Here is a 24289-nt window from a genome sequence, read left to right on the forward strand (position 1 = left end):
CCCTCGCCCTCCATTGAGGCGGCAGGTAGCCTAGTGGTTAGAGCGTTGGACTAGTAACCGAAAAGGTGCAAGATCGAATCCCCGAGCTGACAAGGTGAAAATGTGTCATTCTGCCTCTGAACAAGGCAGTTAAACCACTGTTCTAAGGCAGTCATTGAAACTGACTTGCTTAGTAAAATAAAATGTTTTGGCAAATCTGAACTCGATCCTCCTGATTCCTTCTTACAAGCCAAAACTAAAGCAGGAAGTACCAGTGACTCGCTTAATACGGAAGTGGTCAGATGACACAGATGCTAAGCCACAGGACTGTTTTGCTAGCACAGAATGGAATACCCACATCAGTCACTGGCTATATCAATCGATGATGTTGTCACCACAGTGACCGTACGTACATACCCCAACCAGAAGCCATGGATTACAGGCAACATCTGCACAGAGCTTAAAGGTAGAGTTGCCGCTTTCAAGGAGCGGGACCCTAAACCGGACGCTTATAAGAAATCCTGCTATGCCCGCCGACGAACCATCAAACATGCAAAGCGTCAATACAGGACTAAGATTGGATCCTACCACACTGGCTCCGACGCTCGGCGGATGTGGCAGGGCTTGGAAACTATTACGGACTAAAAATGGAAGCACAGCCGCGAACTGCCAAATGACACAAGCCTACCAGACGAGGCAATTCGAGGCAAGCAACACTGAAGCATGCATGAGAGCACCAGCTGATGTGGTCACCCTCTCTGTAGTCAACATTCACAAGGCCGCAGGGCCAGACGGATTACCAGGACGTGTACTCAGAGCAGGAGTGTCAACAGTTAAGACCATGGTCAACATTGGCTGACAAAACCAAGTGTCTTCACTGACATTTTCAAACCTGTCCATGGCCTAGTCTGTAATACCAACATGTTTCAAGCAGACCACCAATAGTCCCTGTGCTCAAGAACACCAAGGTAACCTGCCTAAATGACTACCTACCCGTAGCACTCACGTCTGTAGCCATGAAATGCTTTGAAAGGCTTGTCATGGCTCACATCAACACCATTATCCCAGAAACCCTAGACCCACTCCAATTTGCATACCGCCCCAACAGATCCACAGATGATGCAATCACACTTGTACTCCACATTGCCCTTTCCAACCTGGACAAAAATAACACCTATGTGAGAATGCTATTCATTGACTACAGCTCAGCGTTCAACACCATAGTGCACTCAAAGCTCATCACTAAGGGACTAAACACCTCCCTCTGCAACTGAATCCTAGACTTCCTGATGAGCCAACCCCAGGTGGTAAGGGTAGGTAACATCTGCCATGCTGATCCTCAAAACGGGGCCCCCTCAGTGGTGCGTACTCAGTTCCCTCCTGTACTCCATGTTCACCCATGACTGTATGGCCAAGCACGACTCCAACACCATCATTAAGTTTTCCGAGGACATAAGTGGTAGGCCTGATCACCAACAACGATGAGACAGCTTAGGTGAGGAGGTCAGAGACCTGGTCTCACAGTTTCTGTTGGGAAGCAGATTGAACCAGGTTTTCCTCAAGGATTTTGTCTGTGCTTGGCTCTATTTTGTTTATTTTTTTATCCTAAACTCCCTAGTCCTTGCCGCTGACAAGCATACCCATAACATGATGCAGCCACCACCATGCTTGAAAATATGAAGTGGTACTCAGTGATGTTGGATTTGCCCCAAACATAACACTTCATATTGAGGACATAAAGTTAATTTCTTTGCCACGAGACATTTCATCTTTTATTAATTTGTTAACATTTCTAAAAACATGATTCCACTTTGACATTATGGGGTATTGTGTGTAAGCCAGTGGCACAAAATCTCAATTGAATCCATTTTAAAATCAGGTAGTAACACAACAAAATGTGGAAAAGTCAATGGGTGTGTACACTTTCTGGAGGCACTGTATGTGTTTATAGTGCTCATGTACACTACATGACCAAAAGTATGTGGACACCTGCTCGTCGAACATCTCATTCCAAAATATGTGCATTAATATGGAGTTGGTCCCCCCTTTGCTGCTATAACGGCCTCCACTCTTCTGGGAAGGCTTTCCACTAGATGTTGGAACATTTGGCATTGATATTGGGCGATTAGACCTGGCTCGCAGTCAGTGTTCCAATTCATGCCAAAGGTGTTCCATGGGGTTGCGGTCAGGGCTCTGTGCAGGCCAGTCAAGTTCTTCCATGCTGATCTCGACAAACCATTTATGTATAGACCTCACTTTGTGCACGGGGACATTGTCATGCTGAAACAGGAAAGGGCCTTCCCCAAACTGTTGCCACAAAGTTGGAAGCACAGAATCTTCTAGAATTTCATTGTATGCTGTAGCGTTAAGATTTCCCCTCACTGGAACTAAGGAGCCTAGCCCGAACCATGAAAAACAGCCCCACACCATTATTTCTCCTACACCAAACTTTGCAGTTGACACGATGCATTCCTGGCATCCACCAAACCCAGATTTGTCCTTCGGACTGACAGATGGTGAAGCGTGATTCATCACTCCAGAGAACGCATTTCCACTGCTCCAGAGTCCAACGGCGGCAAGTTTTACACCACTCCAGCCGACGCTTGGCATTGAGCATGGTGATATTAGGCTTGTACGCGGCTGCTGTACCATGAAAACCCATTTCATGAAGCTCCTGGCGAACAGTTATTGTACTGACGTTGTTTCCAGAGGCAGTTTGGAACTCGGTAGTGAGTGTTGCAAGCAAAGACAGACGCGCTACACACTTCAGTCCCCGGTCCCATTCTGTGAGCTTGTGTGGCCTACCACTTCGCGGCTGAGCCGTTGTTGCTCCTAGACGTTTCCACTTCACAATAACAGCACTTCCAGTTGACAGGGGCAACTCTAGCAGGGCAGAAACCTGATGAACTGACTTGTTGGAAAGGTGGCATCCTATGATGGTGCCACGTTGAGTCACTGAGCTCTTCAGTAAAGCCATTCTACTATCAATGTTTGTCTATGGAGATTGCATGGTTGTGTGCTCGATTTTTATACACCTGTCAGCAACGGGTGTGACTGAAATAGCCAAATCACTAATTTGACAGGGTATCCACATACGTTTGTGTGTGTATATATAGTGTGTTTACAGTGCTTGTGTGTTGACCAATAAAATAAATGTCCTTTGCTTTTGTGTCTTGTGTTTCAGGGGGAAGTGTAACATTGCCCATTTCTCCGACATCTTTGCTGCCAGGGAGTTCAAAGCTCGCATCGACTCCTTTTTCTACATCCTCGGATACAACCCAGAGACCAGGTAAGACTGTCTCTGACTATTGGTTCTGATACAACCCAGAGACCAGTTAAGACTGTCTCTGACTATTGGTTCTGATACAACCCAGAGACCAGGTAAGACTGTCTCTGACTATTGGTTCTGATACAACCCAGAGACCAGTTAAGACTGGCTCTGACTATTGGTTCTGATACAACCCAGAGACCAGTTAAGACTGTCTCTGACTATTGGTTCTGATACAACCCAGAGACCAGGTAAGACTGTCTCTGACTATTGGTTCTGATACAACCCAGAGACCAGTTAAGACTACTAGAAGCCCAAACAGATATAATGTTTTAGTAATCCATAAAACCATTTAAAACATTGTTTACATTTGTATACGATCACATTTAAATATGACTGGGAATAGTTGGGAAATCATTTTCCAAAATTAAAATCACTAGGAACTGATTTCCTGGTGTTTTCACAGCGTTTTTTTTGTCCGACAATAAAAATTCTCAAGAAATATATGTATTTATTTTTGCTCCAAAAACTTGGGGGGTGTTTGGGGGCAAAATAAAACCACCCCTTGGGTCATATTCAGACCGCGGGCCGCAATTTGAGAACCCTGCTATAGAAGCTTAAACACTCGGTGTGTGTGTGCACAGGCACTGATTACAGCTAAACACGCTGCATGATGCTGAATGCAAAATAGTCTTCAGTCTGTAAACACAATGTGTTATTTATGGCCGGTAATTTTATTAGGATCCCCCATTAGCCGCTGCAAAAACATCAGCTACTCCTCCTGGGGGTCCACATGAACCATGACATAGCACAGGACATTATTAGTCGAGGATTTAAATACGTACATTTAAATCGTCACGCACGGCCTGCATGTCAGTACACATTAATATTACATTAATGCCAGATAGATAAAAACAGCCTGATCAGAGGTAGATTTAGTATATTATTCGTACATTATAAGATAGCCTTTTATAAAATGGTGAATGTTACTACATTCCCATTTAACATGATAATGATGTACGCTAAAAGAACCTAACTTTTTGAAGGCATTTCCATATAGTTAATATTATGGTAATAACTGTAATATTCTGAATATATTAAAATATTCTAAATACAACCTGCCCCTTTTCATGTTATAAATAACACAACCTGTGATCAAATTTAACATTTTACTCGGAATGAACTCTTCCTGGAAATGCTTTGGCCTGCATCTCAAAAGGAGTTATGAATTGTTCATGTTGCTTAATTGAATAAAACAAATCTAATATTTAACCTTTTATGTAACTAGACAAGTCAGTTAACAAATTAATATTTACAATGACGGCCTGACGGGGAACAGTGGAGTTAACTGCCTTGTTCAGGGGCAGAACAACAGATTTTTACCTTGTCAGCTCGGGGGATTCTATCCAGCAACCTTTTGGTTACTGGCCCAATGCTCTAACCACTAGACTACCTGCTCTAACCACTAGGCTACCTGGCTCTAACCACTAGACTACCTGCTCTAACCACTAGACTACCTGCTCTAACCACTAGGCTACCTGGCTCTAACCACTAGACTACCTGCTCTAACCACTAGACTACCTGCTCTAACCACTAGGCTACCTGCTCTAACCACTAGGCTACCTTCTCTAACCACTAGGCTACCTGCCTCATCTAACCATTAGGCTACCTGGCTCTAACCACTAGGCTACCTGGCTCTAACCACTAGGCTACCTGCCTCTAACCACTAGGCTACCTTCTCTAACCACTAGGCTACCTTCTCTAACCACTAGGCTACCTTCTCTAACCACTAGGCTACCTGCCTCATCTAACCACTAGGCTACCTGGCTCTAACCACTAGGCTACCTGGCTCTAACCACTAGGCTACCTGCCTCTAACCACTAGGCTACCTGCCTCTAACCACTAGGCTACCTGGCTCTAACCACTAGGCTTAATCCCTAAAAGGCTCAGGTAATGGTGTCAGGATTGAAATCTTTACATAGCCTACAGATTACTGACATACTGACATTTGCTTTAGCCCATAAGGTCTGTGTCATGCACTGTAACCACACGCGCGTGCACACGTCGCCCGGGGTAGGCCGTCATTGTAGATAAGAATTTGTTCTTAACTGACTTGCCGAGTTAAATAATAAATATATAAAGTAACAATATACAGTATGTACCCATACTTTAGCTACAGGGTAACAATGTATTCACACTATCTATGTAACAATATACATTATGTACCCATACTTTAGCTGCAGGGTAACAATGTATCCACACTATCTATGTAACAATATACATTATGTACCCATACTTTACCTACAGGGTAACAATGTATTCACACTATCTATGTAAAAATATACATTATGTACCCATATTTTAGCTACAAGGTAACAATGTATCCACACTATCTATGTAACAATATGTACCCATACTTTAGCTACAGGGTAACAATGTAACCACACTATCTATGTAACAATATGTACCCATACTTTAGCTACAGGGTAACAATGTATCCACACTATCTATGTAACAATATACAGTATGTACCCATACTTTAGCTACAGGGTAACAATGTATCCACACTATCTACGTAACAATATGTACCCATACTTTAGCTACAGGGTAACAATGTATCCACACTATCTATGTAACAATATGTACCCATACTTTAGCTACAGGGTAACAATGTATCCACACTATCTATGTAACAATATACAGTATGTACCCATACTTTAGCTACAGGGTAACAATGTATCCACACTATCTATGTAACAATATACAGTATGTACCCATACTTTAGCTACAGGGTAACAATGTATCCACACTATCTATGTAACAATATACAGTATGTACCCATACTTTAGCTACAGGGTAACAATGTATCCACACTATCTATGTAACAATATACAGTATGTACCCATACTTTAGCTACAGGGTAACAATGTATCCACACTATCTATGTAACAATATACATTATGTACCCATACTTTAGCTACAGGGTAACAATGTAACCACACTATCTATGTAACAATATGTACCCATACTTTAGCTACACGGTAACAATGTAACCACACTATCTATGTAACAATATGTACCCATACTTTAGCTACAGGGTAACAATGTATCCACACTATCTATGTAACAATATACAGTATGTACCCATACTTTAGCTACAGGGTAACAATGTAACCACACTATCTATGTAACAATATGTACCCATACTTTAGCTACAGGGTAACAATGTATCCACACTATCTATGTAACAATATACATTATGTACCCATACTTTAGCTACAAGGTAACAATGTATCCACACTACCTATGTAACAATATACAGTATGTACCCATACTTTAGCTACAGGGTAACAATGTAACCACACTATCTATGTAACAATATGTACCCATACTTTAGCTACAGGGTAACAATGTATCCACACTATCTATGTAACAATATACAGTATGTACCCATACTTTAGCTACAGGGTAACAATGTACGGTATCCACACTATCTATGTAACAATATACATTATGTACCCATACTTTAGCTACAGGGTAACAATGTACGGTATCCACACTATCTATGTAACAATATACATTATGTACCCATACTTTAGCTACAGGGTAACAATGTATTCACACTATCTATGTAACAATATACATTATGTACCCATACTTTAGCTACAGGGTAACAATGTATTCACACTATCTATGTAACAATATACATTATGTACCCATACTTTAGCTACAGGGTAACAATGTAACCACACTATCTATGTAACAATATGTACCCATACTTTAGCTACAGGGTAACAATGTAACCACACTATCTATGTAACAATATGTACCCATACTTTAGCTACAGGGTAACAATGTAACCACACTATCTATGTAACAATATACATTATGTACCCATACTTTAGCTACAGGGTAACAATGTAACCACACTATCTATGTAACAATATGTACCCATACTTTAGCTACAGGGTAACAATGTATCCACACTATCTATGTAACAATATACATTATGTACCCATACTTTAGCTACACGGTAACAATGTATCCACACTATCTATGTAACAATATACATTATGTACCCATACTTTAGCTACAGGGTAACAATGTAACCACACTATCTATGTAACAATATGTACCCATACTTTAGCTACAGGGTAACAATGTAACCACACTATCTATGTAACAAAATGGACCCATACTTTAGCTACAGGGTAACAATGTATCCACACTATCTATGTAACAATATACAGTATGTACCCATACTTTAGCTACAGGGTAACAATGTAACCACACTATCTATGTAACAATATGTACCCATACTTTAGCTACAGGGTAACAATGTATCCACACTATCTATGTAACAATATACATTATGTACCCATACTTTAGCTACAGGGTAACAATGTATCCACACTACCTATGTAACAATATACAGTATGTACCCATACTTTAGCTACAGGATAACAATGTAACCACACTATCTATGTAACAATATGTACCCATACTTTAGCTACAGGGTAACAATGTATCCACACTATCTATGTAACAATATACATTATGTACCCATACTTTAGCTACACGGTAACAATGTAACAAACAATATACATTATGTACCCATACTTTAGCTACAGGGTAACAATGTACGGTATCCTCACTATATATGTAACAACATACATTATGTACCCATACTTTAGCTACAGGTTAACAATGTATCCACACTATCTATGTAACAATATGCAGTATGTACCCATACTTTAGCTACAATGTATCCACACTGTAGTGTAGTTTGCACTTTATTGCCTGTGTGCTCCTTTTTGTGTTGGGAATCAGGCGATACAATGTAGCAACTGAGTTGCTGGCAGCTATAAAATCCACATCAGTTGCTGTGTTGCCTCCCTATTTCCTACCGCTGCTGTTGTTAGTCTGGAACCCCCTAGTTCCGAGCCAGGGCCCCAGTCTACCCTGCCCCTCCCTCTCCTCCCCAGCTTTGCTTGTTTGGTATGCTGAGCGTTGTGTCTGTTGTCTGCAGCTTGTAGTTACATTCCAATGGCCTTGTTTATTATAGACCAGACATACATTCGAGAGGGGTTCTTGATTCCGTATCCTGTGTCTGCACGCTTGTGTGTGAGATCTTAACACATGCTCCGTTGTGTGTGTGTGTGTGTTAGAAACGGGAGCGAGGCTGAGGTCACAGCACAAGCTCAGTGGAAACATTCTCGGAGACTCGAACCAAGCGCTCTGCTTGGTCCTCCATTTTGAGCACCTAGCAATAGGTGGGAAGGAACAGAGTGAGTTGATTTCACAAACGACCACTACTACAGTTCTAGACAAAACTGTCAACGTCCCGACCCTTAGAGATCGGTGTCAGACATGGACGACTTGTTCGCCCCGCGGAGGTAGGTTGATAAATATAATTCACATGTTACCGTTTAATTCCGTGAGTAGTTTTCTGAGACGGTCTTGAGTAACGTTAGTAGCTACTCGCTGCTACTACTCAGAATGAATTTCACTATACACCGAGTGTCATTTGTCACAGCTATCGTAAGAATATGCATATCTGAATCATAGTTTAATTTAGCGGTTGCTCTCCGTGCACGGTGCATATCCCTGCCAATCTTACCTTGCGTGAAGGTAAATCGCGAGCCGAACGTGATATGTTGTAACAATTCGGTACAAGTAACGGTAGATAACGGAGAAGCACTACCCTTTGTAACCCATATGAGCAAGCTAACTTTTTCCTCCCTTATTTTTGTTGTCATAGGAGATATAAGAACAGAAGCAAGGCTTGTGCGGACTCCATTTTGCAGTACCCTTCTCTCTCTCTCTCTCTCTCTCTCTCTCTATGCTCGTGTTTACAATCGAGCCGACATGGCAGCCCTGAGATCTTTGTGCACTCTCTCGAGCGCTGTAGGTACTAAAGGAGACACTGAGATGTGGTTGATTTAGAAAAGTTGACCATTTTTTGTAATATTATGACAGCGTTTACAGTCGTGCGACGATTGGACGGGATTGATGGAAAGGGGCGGGGTTTGTCTTGATTACTGTTGTGCAGTGTAAAGTTACACCATGCTGGATCAGACTGGTCTTGTTTTGGTTCAGAAAGCGTACAGGAATACGAAGTGACCTGCTTGGTCTTTTATTTTTTGTCACTTTCTATTTTAGACTACGTGAAATATGTTGATCGTAATTCCTGTTGTTACAGGACTTGGCTTTTAGATGTTTTTTTGGTTTTATTTAACTAGGCATAGAAGTTCTTACAATATATAATATACACAGATTTGAAACCATGTTTCAAGACTGTTGGAGAGCTACGTTTAATATTTATGCATATTCAGGGTTAAGTGTAATATGATACCATTTAAAATATCAGATTACTTTCCTAGAATATTACTCATGACATGCATAAGGAAATGTACCCCAATCCCTTACTTATTTTTAATAAATGGATTGATAAATAAATGGGATTATTTAAAGTGTACACTTTTCAACTCATTGATTCCTACATTCTCCAAATATAACATTTATAGAATTCAACTAAACATATATTGTCTCAAAACAAAGTCATTATGGTTCATTGGTCCCTCACCTGTCTTCCTTACTGTGTCCTGTCAGACTGCCCTGTCAGACTGCCCAGTAACCCAGTGTGGGGGATCTGGTCCCTCACCTACCAGACTATCCTGTCAGACTGCCCAGCAACCCAGTGTGGGGGATCTGGTCCCTCACCTGCCAGACTGTCCTGTCAGACTGCCCAGTAACCCAGTGTGGGGGATTTGGTCCCTCACCTGCCAGACTGTCCTGTCAGACTGCCCAGTAACCCAGTGTGGGGGATTTGGTCCCTCACCTGCCAGACTGTCCTGTCAGACTGCCCAGTAACCCAATGTGGGGGATTTGGTCCCTCACCTGCCAGACTGTCCTGTCAGACTGCACAGTAACCCAGTGTGGGGGATTTGGTCCCTCACCTGCCAGACTGTCCTGTCAGACTGCCCAGTAACCCAGTGTGGGGGATTTGGTCCCTCACCTGCCAGACTGTCCTGTCAGACTGCCCAGTAACCCAGTGTGGGGGATTTGGTCCCTCACCTGCCAGACTGTCCTGTCAGACTGCCCAGTAACCCAGTGTGGGGGATTTGGTCCCTCACCTGCCAGACTGTCCTGTCCGACTGCACAGTAACCCAGTGTGGGGGATTTGGTCCCTCACCTGCCAGACTGCCCTGTCAGACTGCCCAGTAACCCAGTGTGGGGGATTTGGTCCCTCACCCGTACATCTCACTTAATTGTATTTTTCCCTGGTCTTAAACCAATGATAATACAAAATGTAAAAAAGGTTTACACACCTTCATTCTGTTTACACACCTGTAATATAACGTTGTAGGCGTGTAATTATATTGTATGGTCTGGTTGACTTTTTTTTAAATGATTGTTAAAACTACACGGAAGGGATAGTCGACGAGGGGCTGTAAGTTCTGTGGAAAATCATAAACGACCACATGGCAGGTGTGTTGCACCAGGTTGCATTATTTTCCAGAGAACGCATAGAGCCCTGAGTTTATTATCCCATTTATACCACCGATATACTTTAACACATTCACCACTACAAATGGGTTCAACATCCACTGAAGTTGCTAGCAAGTTTACTAGATAGTTACAGTAGTTGCCTTGGTCACCAAACATACTTGCTAGTTTAGCTAAACCAAACCATCAGTCCTTGCTTGCTATTATGAAAATCAAATGCCAATAATGTTTTAAATTTGACATTTTGCATTCAAAAGCAGCTCAAACATAGACTGTAAGAATGAACTATAGCCATTGAATTCTACAGTGTTGTTTGACTGTGTTTTTTTGGGGGGGAAATAATGCACACTCTAGAATGCCTTTCAAGCCAATCAGAAAAGAGTATTCAACAATGCCATGGTATCCACCTCATTTTCAATGGGCACAGCCAAACAACGGGAGTGGTGGATTCGACTTCCGCTTTACTTCCCTACTGCAGTGCGCTGGTGGCAAACTTTCCAGAGTCAATTATTTGAAGGAGTCAATTTATAGAGTATTAAGGTCAAGTAAGTGTAATTTTTATATTTATTTAATTACATTTCGCTAATGTTAGCTAGACCTACTAGTAGGGTAGTTCTGTTGTGATAATAATGTTAGCTTGAACCTTCTAGTAGTCTAGTTCTGTTGTGATAATAAGTTAGCTAGACCTACTAGTGGGCTAGTTCTGATGTGATAATAACGTTAGTTGTCAGAGTTATGGGCCATCCACCAAACCAATAAGTTTAATGATAAACTATAGACTACATAACTACACAGCGTTGGTGAGCATCCACACTAGAGGAACATTTTCTACAGTCCTACACCTGTCAATCAACTGATTAACGCATCCTACCGCACACTGCCTGTTAATAAGGTGGTAACAAACCATTCACGAGGTCTCTAACACACAGATACTGGTTCAGACCATTCATGAGGTCAATAAAACACACAGGTACTGGTTCAGACCATTCATGAGGTCAATAAAACACACAGATACTGGTTCAGACCATTTATTTATTTCAGGGTGTGTTCATTGTCATAGTGACAACTGCAAATACTACTTACAGTGGGGCAAAAAAGTATTTAGTCAGCCACCAATTGCAAGTTCTCCCACTTAAAAAGATGGGAGAGGCCTGTAATTTTCATCATAGGGACACTTCAACTATGACAGACAAAATGAGAGAAAAAAATCCAGAAAATCACATTGTAGGATTTTTAATGAATTTATTTGCAAATTATGGTGGAAAATAAGTATTTGGTCAATAACAAAAGTTTATCTCAATACTTTGTTGGCAATGACAGAGGTCAAACGTTTTCTGTAAGTCTTCACTAATTACACATTATGGACACTTTTTCTGTACTTTTATGGCCCATAATGCAATTCTTCAGAAAATGGGTGTGGCTTCACAACATTTTCAGATTTGAAGAAAATGGCGGAAAATATTCAGCCCAAGTCCGACGAGAGCAGATACAAATTCGTTGCTTTAACTAATTATGACAAATGTTAAGATATTGAACAATGTAATAAAGTAATGACTTTTCAAACAAGTTACACGTTATGTTGGCGGACAATTTGTTAGCTACACTATCCTTACGAACCGCATAGCATTATGTACCGGTGTGTTAGCTAGTTACCTAATGTTAATTGGCTACTCGAACTTGACAGGCAGTATGTTAACTATCGGTTATCTAACTAACTACCCAACGTCTACTGACTTGATTATTCCCATTCTTAGCTAAGTGGTGTAGTCGTTGTGTGTTTCAATGGACATTGTTAATTCTGGCTATCTACTACGATTTCAGAGCGCTCTCTCGCAGGATAATTAATGAATTTACGAACGCTCAACACCCGTTGAACATGGCCGGTGTCAGTAAACGTTGGCAAAAAAAAAACACTAAACGTAATTAAATTGTTGCCAACAGCACAGTTAGTCACCAACGCTCTGGATAACATGAAAACAGTCCTAACCAGCTCTGCTAGGGCAAGTAAAAATGGTCAGAGTGAGCTGTTCTGACATTTGTGTCTGGAAGTAGCCTACGTTAGCTTGGGTGCTTGACTGCCGTTGATCAACTTTACTCCTCGGCCAGAGAGTCCATTGTGTGCTCTGAATGCTGCCGAGAACGAAACGCTCTGAATCTACGAACGGGCAATCTGACAACACTCTGGATTTACGAACGCCCAGAGCGCACTCTGGCACTCCAGATTTGAGTTTACGAACACACACGAAATCGTAAAATGTTTAGCTCGACATGTGTTATGCTAGCAAGAGGTTGCATAGCAACAGCATCAACTTCCGGTAGACAGGCGACGCTCTAGTACGCTCAACTGAAACGATAACGTTCATTTACAGTATACTACAATTAGTCGGTTAAATGGGGGGGGGGGGGGGACCAGTGTTGCCTGCCCCTGTTACAGGCTGTTGGAACAGCTGGATATTAGGCTATTCATTAGCTAAATATAAGGGCTATATGCTAAATATTAGCTAGATATTAGGCTATTCATTTGCTAAATATTAGGCTATTCATTAGCTAAATATAAGGGCTATATGCTAAATATTAGCTAGATATTAGGCTATTCATTAGCTAAATATAAGGGCTATATGCTAAATATTAGCTAGATATTAGGCTATTCATTAGCTAAATATAAGGGCTATATGCTAAATATTAGCTAGATATTAGGCTATTCATTAGCTAAATATAAGGGCTATATGCTAAATATTAGCTAGATATTAGGCTATTCATTAGCTAAATATAAGGGCTATATGCTAAATATTAGCTAGATATTAGGCTATTCATTAGCTAAGTATAAGGGCTATATGCTAAATATTAGCTAGATATTAGGCTATTCATTAGCTAAGTATAAGGGCTATATGCTAAATATTAGCTAGATATTAGGCTATTCATTAGCTAAATATAAGGGCTATATGCTAAATATTTACTTGTCAAAGTGCAAGGGGGGAAAAAGATCTGTGGTCCCCGGGCACGCAAAGCTCCTCTATTGATTTGGCCTACGTTTATAGACAATAACATTATTCTACCATTATTCTTCCGTTATTCTACCACAGTGCGATGACCTAATGGCTGTAAACTGCAGTGAATAGTAGGCTAATTTGAATAACCGCTCAAACTTCCTGTTTTTGTTTTCGTGATGAAATGACTGCATCGGGCCAACAGTCTAGGCCTGATTATGTAACATCCATTTGGATTAGTTTGATGTCTGTTTTCGACAGTTTAACACATCCAGAAAGGTACATTAGCACCCCCAGTCCCTCCTGTTATTTAACTCTACATTCAGCAAGCAAGAGTAAGTATGCATCTCTCCTCCTATAGGCTATTAGAAGGCAAAATAAATAGGTCAAAATAAGTGTCCAACAAGCTTTCGTAGTTTGTCTTTTCCTGTGACTCCACCAGATTTAAAAAGAATAGCCGTGGCAACGGAGACGCCAGGTGTGTTGTTACGCAACAGAACAAAGACAGACACGCTTGAGGATGTAGCCCACAGCCTATTAGCCCATAATTCATAAGCTCAACGTGAGGATAAAAGTTGATCGGATAACGAAATCATGGGATCCTACACTGTTTTCCTAAGGCGGCGCTGAGTGCTCTCCCTCCCATTCCCCGGGTACCAGCTCAAAAAGATAACCCTATTGTTTCAGATTTTACATGGACAAGGAATATATCCTGCCCAGGCTACAACACAATGTAATGAAGAATGTTATTGTTTTCAAGACAGTACCAAACTCTGGTCTAAGCTGTAAACTGCAGTGAATAGCCTGTCATTTGAATAACCTAGGACTGTCCCCCCGACAACAACAAAAAAAAACAATTGATTGGTCGAAATGTTTACTTATTTTTTTCCATATATAGACAGACACACCCCCTATGTGTTTGAATAAAATCAACTACATATGCACTGAGCTTTTCTGATGCTTTTAAAGCACACTGTTTGATTATAAATAATTAAGACACACACATGACTCAAGAAAGAGCCCCGCTGGTCACACGGTGTAAAAACACTGACATTGCACACGTCATCTCGCTTAAAAAAAAAAAACATTTTAAAAGTAGTTGTGGAAACTACAGGAGATTTAAAAAAAGATATGGGTATAGGAGCGAGCGTTATGTGAGTATTGTGTGAGCTGAGTATTGTGTGAGCCAAACAGCTGCTGTCAGATGACAATATTTTTTTCCTGACCATTTGGGACAGTGTAAGCAGTGTACGGTGTAATAAGTGTACCCGAGAGTTCGTTCTAACAAGATTATAATATTTAAAACAGTTGCGGTTTTATTTATTGTTAAGACTAATTATTCAAAGCTCCCTTTTTTAAATGTAATTTAAAAAAAAAACTAAATTGCTTGATTGCATTTCAACTCATGAATGTCTCGTATGCCGTGTGATAGCATGAACGAACGAATGATTGGTTGATTGATACTGTAGCCTATGTATTGAAATATAGTCCTCAGTAAGTTACAGTATTAAGACTGAACAGGATGTGCTCTGAGGCCTACAGCTCCATGATGGTTATACCAGGCTACTACACTAAGACCACTAATGATAATGACATGATGGTTATACCAGGCTACTACACTAAGTCCACTAATGATAATGGCATGATGGTTATACCAGGCTACTACACTAAGACCACTAATGATAATGACATGATGGTTATACCAGGCTGCTACACTAAGACCACTAATGATAATGACATTACCTACACCTCCATGGTGGTTATACCAGGCTACTACACTAAGACCACTAATGATAATGACATGATGGTTATACCAGGCTACTACACTAAGACCACTAATGATAATGACATGATGGTTATACCAGGCTACTACACTAAGACCACTAATGATAATGACATTACCTACAGCTCCATGATGGTTATACCAGGCTGCTACACTAAGACCACTAATGATAATGACATGATGGTTATACCAGGCTACTACACTAAGACCACTAATGATAATGACATGATGGTTATACCAGGCTACTACACTAAGACCACTAATGATAATGACATTACCTACACCTCCATGATGGTTATACCAGGCTGTTACACTAAGTCCACTAATGATGACATCACTGATTTATTATAATGAGGATCATAATGAATACCTGGGGATGGCAGGTAGCCTAGTGGTTAGATGAGGCAGTTAGCCTCGTGGTTAGATGAGGCAGGTAGCCTAGTGGTTAGATGAGGCAGGTAGCCTAGTGGTTAGATGAGGCAGGTAGCCTAGTGGTTAGATGAGGCAGGTAGCCTAGTGGTTAGATGAGGCAGGTAGCCTAGTGGTTAGATGAGGCAGTTAGCCTCGTGGTTAGATGAGGCAGGTAGCCTAGTGGTTAGATGAGGCAGGTAGCCTAGTGGTTAGATGAGGCAGGTAGCCTAGTGGTTAGATGAGGCAGGTAGCCTAGTGGTTAGATGAGGCAGGTAGCCTAGTGGTTAGATGAGGCAGGTAGCCTAGTGGTTAGATGAGGCAGGTAGCCTAGTGGTTAGATGAGGCAGGTAGCCTAGTGGTTAGATGAGGCAGGTAGCCTCGTGGTTAGATGAGGCAGGTAGCCTAGTGGTTAGATGAGGCAGGTAGCCTAGTGGTTAGATGAGGCAGTTAGCCTCGTGGTTAGATGAGGCAGGTAGCCTAGTGGTTAGATGAGGCAGGTAGCCTAGTGGTTAGATGAGGCAGGTAGCCTAGTGGTTAGATGAGGCAGGTAGCCTAGTGGTTAGATGAGGCAGGTAGCCTAGTGGTTAGATGAGGCAGGTAGCCTCGTGGTTAGATGAGGCAGGTAGCCTAGTGGTTAGATGAGGCAGGTAGCCTAGTGGTTAGATGAGGCAGGTAGCCTAGTGGTTAGATGAGGCAGGTAGCCTCGTGGTTAGATGAGGCAGGTAGCCTAGTGGTTAGATGAGGCAGGTAGCCTAGTGGTTAGATGAGGCAGTTAGCCTCGTGGTTAGATGAGGCAGGTAGCCTAGTGGTTAGGGCGTTGGTCTAGAAACCGAAAGGTTGCCAGATCGAATCCCTGAGTGAGCTGACAATGTAAAAATCTGTCGTACTGCCCCTGAACAAGGCAGTTTAACCCCACTGTTCCCAGGCCGTCATTGTAAAATAAGAATTTGTTCTTAACTGACTTGCCTGGTTAAATAAAGGTTAAAATAATGAAAGAATAATAACAACAATAAGAAAGGAGTGTTTAGGAGCGAGAGCCGTGTCTGACAAACAGGTGCTGTTAGATTACAATATCATTTTTCTCTTTAGAAAGGTGTAAATAACACTAAATTAATACCAGTCTGTTTTTAAAAAATAAAATAAAAAACATTTTATTGCAGCATAGCTAATATTTAAAAACAAAGCTGAATCTATGAAATTGCTTTATCCGCCATTTTGCAGATGCATGAGACCTGGTGCTCACGGAATCAAAAAAAAAACCCTCAAGCGGGCAACAGAAGCCAGATCTGTCTAATTTCTGTAGCTATATATGGACCATTTTAAAAAGCCTGACACATTTAACAGTCAGGCTATTAATTATCGACCTAACTAAGTTGGGGTTTTCCTCTCTCCTCAATTTTCTTAGACGATTACGCTTAAGGCAAAGGTCTGTTTCCTCGTCTGTGTTGCTGCTGCCTCCACCTCATTGTTCTCAATCCCAATAGGCTGGTTAACGTTCCTATTATGCACATGGCAACATAGGGAAAGGTGTCAATTCTATGGCGCACTGAAGATTATGTTTCAGAACTGCGGACAGCGACTGTATCCAACGCGGGAGAATGCACAGTTATAAAATAGTATTTGAGTCATTATTCTTGGGTCCTTATTTTTACATAATGTAAGCAATAAGGCCCGAGTGGGGGGGGGGGGGGTATATATTACCAATATACCACGGCTAAGGGCTGTTCTTAGGCACGACACAACGCAGAGTGCCTGGACACATCCCTTAGCCGTGGTATATAGGCCATATACCACACTCCCTCGGGCCTTATTGCTTAAATTATGTGAAAAAATAGTTGAATCAAGTGTGTTGATGCTGGGCTGAAACAAAAACATGCACTGACACACTACAGCTCTCCAGGATCATGTTGCTACTGGGCTGGAACAAAAGCCTGCACTCATTGCAGGAGTTGGCAACGTCTTCTCTACTTGTATTAAACGTGTTGCTCATAATGTTGGCCTGTTCTCGTCAGGGAGTCCAGTGGACCATATCTGTTTTGGCAAATTTGACTCTCTCTCTTTCTCTCTGACAACTCTCTGGTCTCTGTCAGAGGGAGAGTAGAGCAGACAAGGGATGTTTGAGGCCAGGGGGAAGGATGGATAAGGCTTGGTGGAGAAGGTGAAGAGTTTGGAGGAGGAGAGAAAAGGTTGACAAGTCTTAGTTAAGGGGCGGAAAGGGGGGATTGAGGGGGTGGGAGGGGAAAGTGAGGGGGGTGAAACAACATGAACATGTCAGAGTGAGGGCCAGGTTTGTGTGGTTTGGAGGACTTTTAAAGCTTCCACAGGGTCCTTGCAGTGTCAGGTTTCAACCCATCCCCAGTCCAGCCAGCCTTAGCCCAAACAGCCAGCTCAAATGATGGAGAGCGAGAGAGTGCGTCTCTCTGCTTCGCAAATCACTCTGACAGTTTCTGGCCCGCCTCAGCCCCGCAGCAGCTATCCGAGCTAGAGACTATACAGTATGGAAAATCTAAGTGCCGTTGCCTTGGCAACGGGAGGGAAAGGCGAGGAAGGGGGTTTTTGAAAAGGGAGCATCTTGTAATTTTCTTTAACCCACTGCAGCTGGAGGGAGATGGCTAGGAGGAACACATTATTATTATTATTATTATTATTATTATTATTGTTATTATTATTAAATTGCTAGGCAGTTGTTGCTATGGTTTCCAGCATTCGAACAGCCATTTATCAAGCAAGACTCTAATTCTCTGTAATACTGTGCATCTCCCAGTCCTATAAGCGGGGTGCTGTTTTGTTTGTTGCTGAATGCATCTACAATATCAGCGTTGGAGGTGTTTCTCTCAACATTTTATTGCCGAAAATATCCTAGAAGAAAACATGTTCTCTTTGTGCACAGAAGCATCTCTTCCATAGAAAAAAAAAATACATCTAAGTCTTGAATTATACAATGCAACAAAATCTGCAATATGCCTGTGAAGCTACAATATGTAACTTAGAAATGTGAGTTATAGAGCTGTCGTTCCTGTTGAAAGCAAGTTGAAAAAGCGGTAGATCAGTTCTATGTGCTCTATTTTTATGCTTCCTGTTCCGAAGTTTCATTTTTGTGTCATTTGCATTCTGTTTTGTACACCAGCTTTAAACCGCTGAAAATACAATATTTTTGGTTATGGAAAATTGACTTCACAGCAGTTTGAATACAATGATTCTCTACACTTATGACTGCCTGTTTTTGTCACATAAAACTGCGAATTTTAGCAACCAGGAAATAGCGACTCAATTTCTGCACGGGCACATCTTTTGATTTTCACAAGTAAATATTCCCCCAGAATCTCATGGTTTCTGAGGTATTGACATGATTGTTTTTTTTTTTTTACCTGTCCTATAATAAAGACAAGATGTCTCACTCCTTGATTCTGCAGGCTTTCAGTGTCTGCGGAATTTTGCTCCAGCCAGACATTGAGAGGAGAGAACCTCATCAGTTAATTGAACCTGTTTCCAGGTTGCACTGAGCTAGTCCTGTAGCACCTTTTTTTTACTATGAGTGGTCCTGGTTGTGATCTTAACAACTTAACTCTCTCTACCAGGCGACTAAACAGCACACAAGGAGAGATCAGAGTGGGGCCGAGTCACCAGGTAAGTCATCTTACCTGTATTATCCAAGTAGCTGTCCAAGTGTTTACAGATTTCTATCAAATATGACCTATCATTAATTACAACAGGAGTGAAATTATAAACATTTACCAACATTATCCTATTAGAGTTGTATAAAGCACAGTGATTTGTGACATTTTCTCAGACACTCTGTTAGATGAAAAGGATTTGAAAGCTGGTATTTCACAGGCTCGACTTGTAGTATGATTGACACCTTCTTTCAATCCCTTTCTCCTCCCTCCCTCCTCCTCTCCACCCTAATTAGGCCAAGCTTCCCGAGCTGCAGCCCTTCCCCTCCGAGGCCCCGGGGGGCCTGGGTCAGGCTGTGACAGAGAATGAGGAGCTGGTGTGGATGCCAGGGGTCAACGACTGTGACCTGCTCATGTACCTCAGGGCTGCAAGGTGAGACACGACCTCTGACCCTACTCTTTCTGGAAAGATAATCCAATACCCTCTCCCTACTGTCAACCTACCTCAGGGCAGCTAGGTGAGCTCAGGAGACATGAACCTGCTCCATGTCAGCAGGGAATGGTCCTGTACCCTCCTCCTGATAGATCTACTGGAAGGCGTTTGCTTTATAAAAATATTAAATGATGATTAATCTTAAAAAATAATAACTATCTCAGTCTAAGCTGACTTGAGGTTGAACACGCAGGTAACTTTTCTTTCTCCCTGTGACTTTTTGTATTCTAACTTGTTTTTGATGAATAGAAGTTTGTTAAAATATCCGTCCTCTGTGTTCTCCAGGAGCATGGCGGCCTTCGCTGGCATGTGTGACGGCGGATCTACAGAAGACGGTTGCCTAGCAGCCTCGCGAGACGACACCACACTCAACGCACTCAACACGGTAAGAGACAACACCACTGGCAAGAATCTAATCCAAAATACATTTGATAAAGATGCGCGTTACCTTCTCATGTTCACCAACGTTAAGTTTCTGTGGGGAAAGTCTCATGTTCACCAAAACTATTCTGAACAAAAAATATTAACTCAACATGTAAAGTGTTGGTTTCGTGAGCTGAAATAAAAGATCACAGACATTTTCCATAAAAAGCTTATTTATCTCAAATGTGTTTTACATCCCTGTTAGTGAGCATTTCTCCATTGCCAAGATAATCCATCCACCTGACAGGTGTGGCATATCAAGAAGCTGATTAAACAGCATGATCATTACACAGGTGCACCTTGTGCTGGGGACTATGAAAGGCCACTTAAAAATGTGCAGTTTTGTCACACAATACCATGCCACAGATTCCTCAAGTTTTGAGGGCGCGTGAAATTGGCATGCTGACTGCAACATCTTTTTAGATAATGTGGCAGTATGTCAAACCGACCTAATATGGCAGAACTAGAACTAATATGGTAGAACTAGAACTAATATGGTAGAACTAGAACTAATATGGTAGAACTAGAACTAATATGGCGGAACTAGAACTAATATGGTGGAACTAGAACTAATATGGTAGAACTAGAACTAATATGGTAGAACTAGAACTAATATGGCGGAACTAGAACTAATATGGCAGAACTAGAACTAATATGGCAGAACTAGAACTAATATGGTAGAACTAGAACTAATATGGTAGAACTAGAACTAATATGGCGGAACTAGAACTAATATGGTAGAACTAGAACTAATATGGCAGAAGTAGAACTAATATGGCGGAACTAGAACTAATATGGCGGAACTAGAACTAATATGGCGGAACTAGAACTAATATGGTAGAACTAGAACTAATATGGCGGAACTAGAACTAATATGGTAGAACTAGAACTAATATGGCAGAAGTAGAACTAATATGGCGGAACTAGAACTAATATGGCGGAACTAGAACTAATATGGCGGAACTAGAACTAATATGGCGGAACTAGAACTAATATGGCGGAACTAGAACTAATATGGTAGAAGTAGAACTAATATGGTAGAAGTAGAACGAATATGGCAGAACTAGAACGAATAGGGCAGAAGTAGAACGAATAGGGCAGAAGTAGAACGAATAGGGCAGAAGTAGAACGAATAGGGCAGAAGTAGAACGAATAGGGCAGAAGTAGAACGAATAGGGCAGAAGTAGAACGAATAGGGCAGAAGTAGAACGAATAGGGCAGAAGTAGAACGAATAGGGAAGAAGTAGAACGAATAGGGCAGAAGTAGAACGAATAGGGAAGAAGTAGAACGAATAGGGCAGAAGTAGAACGAATAGGGCAGAAGTAGAACGAATAGGGGAGAAGTAGAATGAATAGGGCAGAAGTAGAACGAATAGGGCAGAAGTAGAACGAATAGGGCAGAAGTAGAACGAATAGGGCAGAAGTAGAACGAATAGGGCAGAAGTAGAACGAATAGGGCAGAAGTAGGGACCCAGGTTAATAGCTCTTCCTCTGCTTCATCATAAAGAAGAAGCCAGGTCTCTGACACATCCAGTGTATCATGCTTGATCAGCGCTTTGACCCTTGCTTTCAAAATGAATCTAGACCAAAGGAATCGAGCAAAAAAAATCTACTGAAATCATCCTAAACAGTGTATTTATATTCCGACTCTATAAACCAGAGAATGAATATACCGAGCAGGTCGTTGTGTCTCCTTCCTAAACTCCAATTGCTCTCCCAATGTGGCATGGTGGTTTCTTTGAGAGAGAGAGAGAGAGTGAGTATCTCTGTATGTAATGTTTTAAGTAGAGCTTGATATCTCCTTAGACATTTAACAAATCAAGAAAATGGAATCAAAAATGCTAGTTGTTTGTACATATGCAAATCTACACTGAACAACAATATAAAAACGCAAACATGTAACAATTTCAAAGATTTTACTGAGTTAACAGTTCATATAAGGAAATCTGTCAATTAAAATAAATAAATTAGGCCCTAATCTATGGATTTCACATGACTGGGAATACAGATATGTTGGTCACTGGTACCTTTAAAACAAAGGTAGGGTCGTGGATCAGAAAACCAGTCAGTATCTGGTGTTGATCAGAAAACCAGTCAGTATCTGGTGTTGCCACCATTTCCCTCATGCAGAGCGACACATCTCCTTCACATAGAGTTGATCAGGCTGTTGATTGTGGCCTGTGGAATGTGGGAAGTAACTGGATATTGGCAGGAACTGGAACGCGCTGTCGTACACTAATATCCAGAGCATCCCAAACATGCTCAATGGGTGACGTGTCTGGTGAGTATACAGAACATGGAAGAACTGGTAAGTTTTCATCTTCCAGGAATTTTGTACAGATCCTTACGACATGGGGTAGTGTATTACCATGTTGAAAAATGAGGTGATGGCGGCAGATGAATGGCACAACAATGGGCCTCAGGTTCTTGTCAGAATATCTTTGTGTATTCAAATTGCCATCGATAAAATGCAGTTGTGTTCGTTGTCCGTAGCTTATGCCTGCCCATACCATAACCCCACTGCCATCATGGTGGGGCACTCTGTCCACAACGTTGACGTCAACAAACCTCTCGCCCACACGACGCAATGCCAGCTGTCTGCTGTCTGCCATCTGCCTGGTACAGTTGAAACTGGGATTCATCCGTGAAGATCACACTTCTCCAGCGTTGCCAGTGGCCATCGAAGGTGAGCATTCGCCCACTGAAGTCGGTTGCGACGCTGAACTGCAGTCAGGTCAAGACCCTGATGAGAGCGACGAGCACGCAGATGAGATTCCCTGAGACTGTCTAACAGTTTGTGCAGAAATTCTTTGGTTGTGCAAACCAACAGTTTCATCAGCTTTCTGGGCGGCTGGTCTCAGACGATCCCGCAGGTGAAGAAGCCAGATGTGGAGGTCCTGGGCTGGCGTGGTTACACGTGGTCTGCGGTTGTGAGGCCGGTTGACAAATTCTCTAAAACAACATTGGCGGCGGCTTATGGTAGACAATTCAACATTCAATTCTCTGGCAAAAGTTTTGGTGGACATTCCTGCAGTCAGCATACCAATTGCATGCTCGCTCAAAACTTGATATTTGTGCCGTTGTGTTGTGGGACAAAACTGCGCATTTTAGTGGGTTTTTATTGTCCCCAACACAAGGTCCACCTGTGTAATGATCATGCTGTTTAATCAGCTTCTTGATATGCCACACCTGTCAGGTAGTTGGATTATCTTGGCAAAGGAGAAATGCTCACTAACAGGGATGTAAACAAATTCGTGAACATTTTCTGAGAAACAGCTTTTTCTTATAGAACATTTCTGGGCTCTTTTATTTCAGCTCATGAAAAATGGGACCAAAACTTTACAAGTTGTGTTTATATTTTTGTTCATTGTAATATGCCCCACTGTCGTAGTTTATAGATACGTCAATGACTTATTTCCTGTCTGTTGTAATAAATGTTTACTATATAAAAAAGTATACATCCCATTTGTTGTTGTATTTGAATTCAAACACTGAATATTGAGCTAAAGTGTTGGTCTGCTTCCCCCTCTTCCCAGCTTCACGAGAGCTGTTACGATGCAGGCAAGGCCCTACAGCGCCTGGTCAAAAAGCCTGTTCCCAAACTCATAGAGAAGTGCTGGTCAGAAGACGAAGTGGTAAGATGCTCTTTTTAATTATATTATTTGACAACATTTCACCTTTTAACTTCCAGAGAGACCGTGTTAACTTCCGAGCTGGGTTCAAATAATATTTATTTTTATTTTCAAGCTGCGCCTTAATTGAGCTTGCCTGACTCAATGTACACAAAACAGTTGAATGGGACCGTATTGTAACAGTGGCTTT

At 41.6% G+C, this 24289-nt stretch overlaps 1 protein-coding gene and 1 long non-coding RNA gene across 2 annotated transcripts in view; both read left to right on the forward strand.

Annotated features, from left to right (window-relative positions):
- rerea (arginine-glutamic acid dipeptide (RE) repeats a) overlaps window positions 1–24289 on the forward strand; it is a 310643-nt gene that overhangs the window by 187418 nt on the left and 98936 nt on the right. Inside the window, 5 exon segments of the mRNA XM_036988973.1 lie at window positions 3164–3268; window positions 19516–19564; window positions 19848–19984; window positions 20330–20429; window positions 24004–24102. Of these exon segments, the coding sequence (XP_036844868.1) occupies window positions 3164–3268; window positions 19516–19564; window positions 19848–19984; window positions 20330–20429; window positions 24004–24102 (490 nt within the window).
- On the forward strand, window positions 8237–9155 carry LOC110532834. The gene is made up of 2 exons (XR_002474896.2): window positions 8237–8643; window positions 9009–9155. It is a non-coding gene; the product is annotated as an uncharacterized LOC110532834 (long non-coding RNA).

This window comes from Oncorhynchus mykiss, chromosome 9 (assembly GCF_013265735.2).
Source record: "Oncorhynchus mykiss isolate Arlee chromosome 9, USDA_OmykA_1.1, whole genome shotgun sequence".
Classification (NCBI taxonomy): Eukaryota; Metazoa; Chordata; class Actinopteri; order Salmoniformes; family Salmonidae; genus Oncorhynchus; species Oncorhynchus mykiss.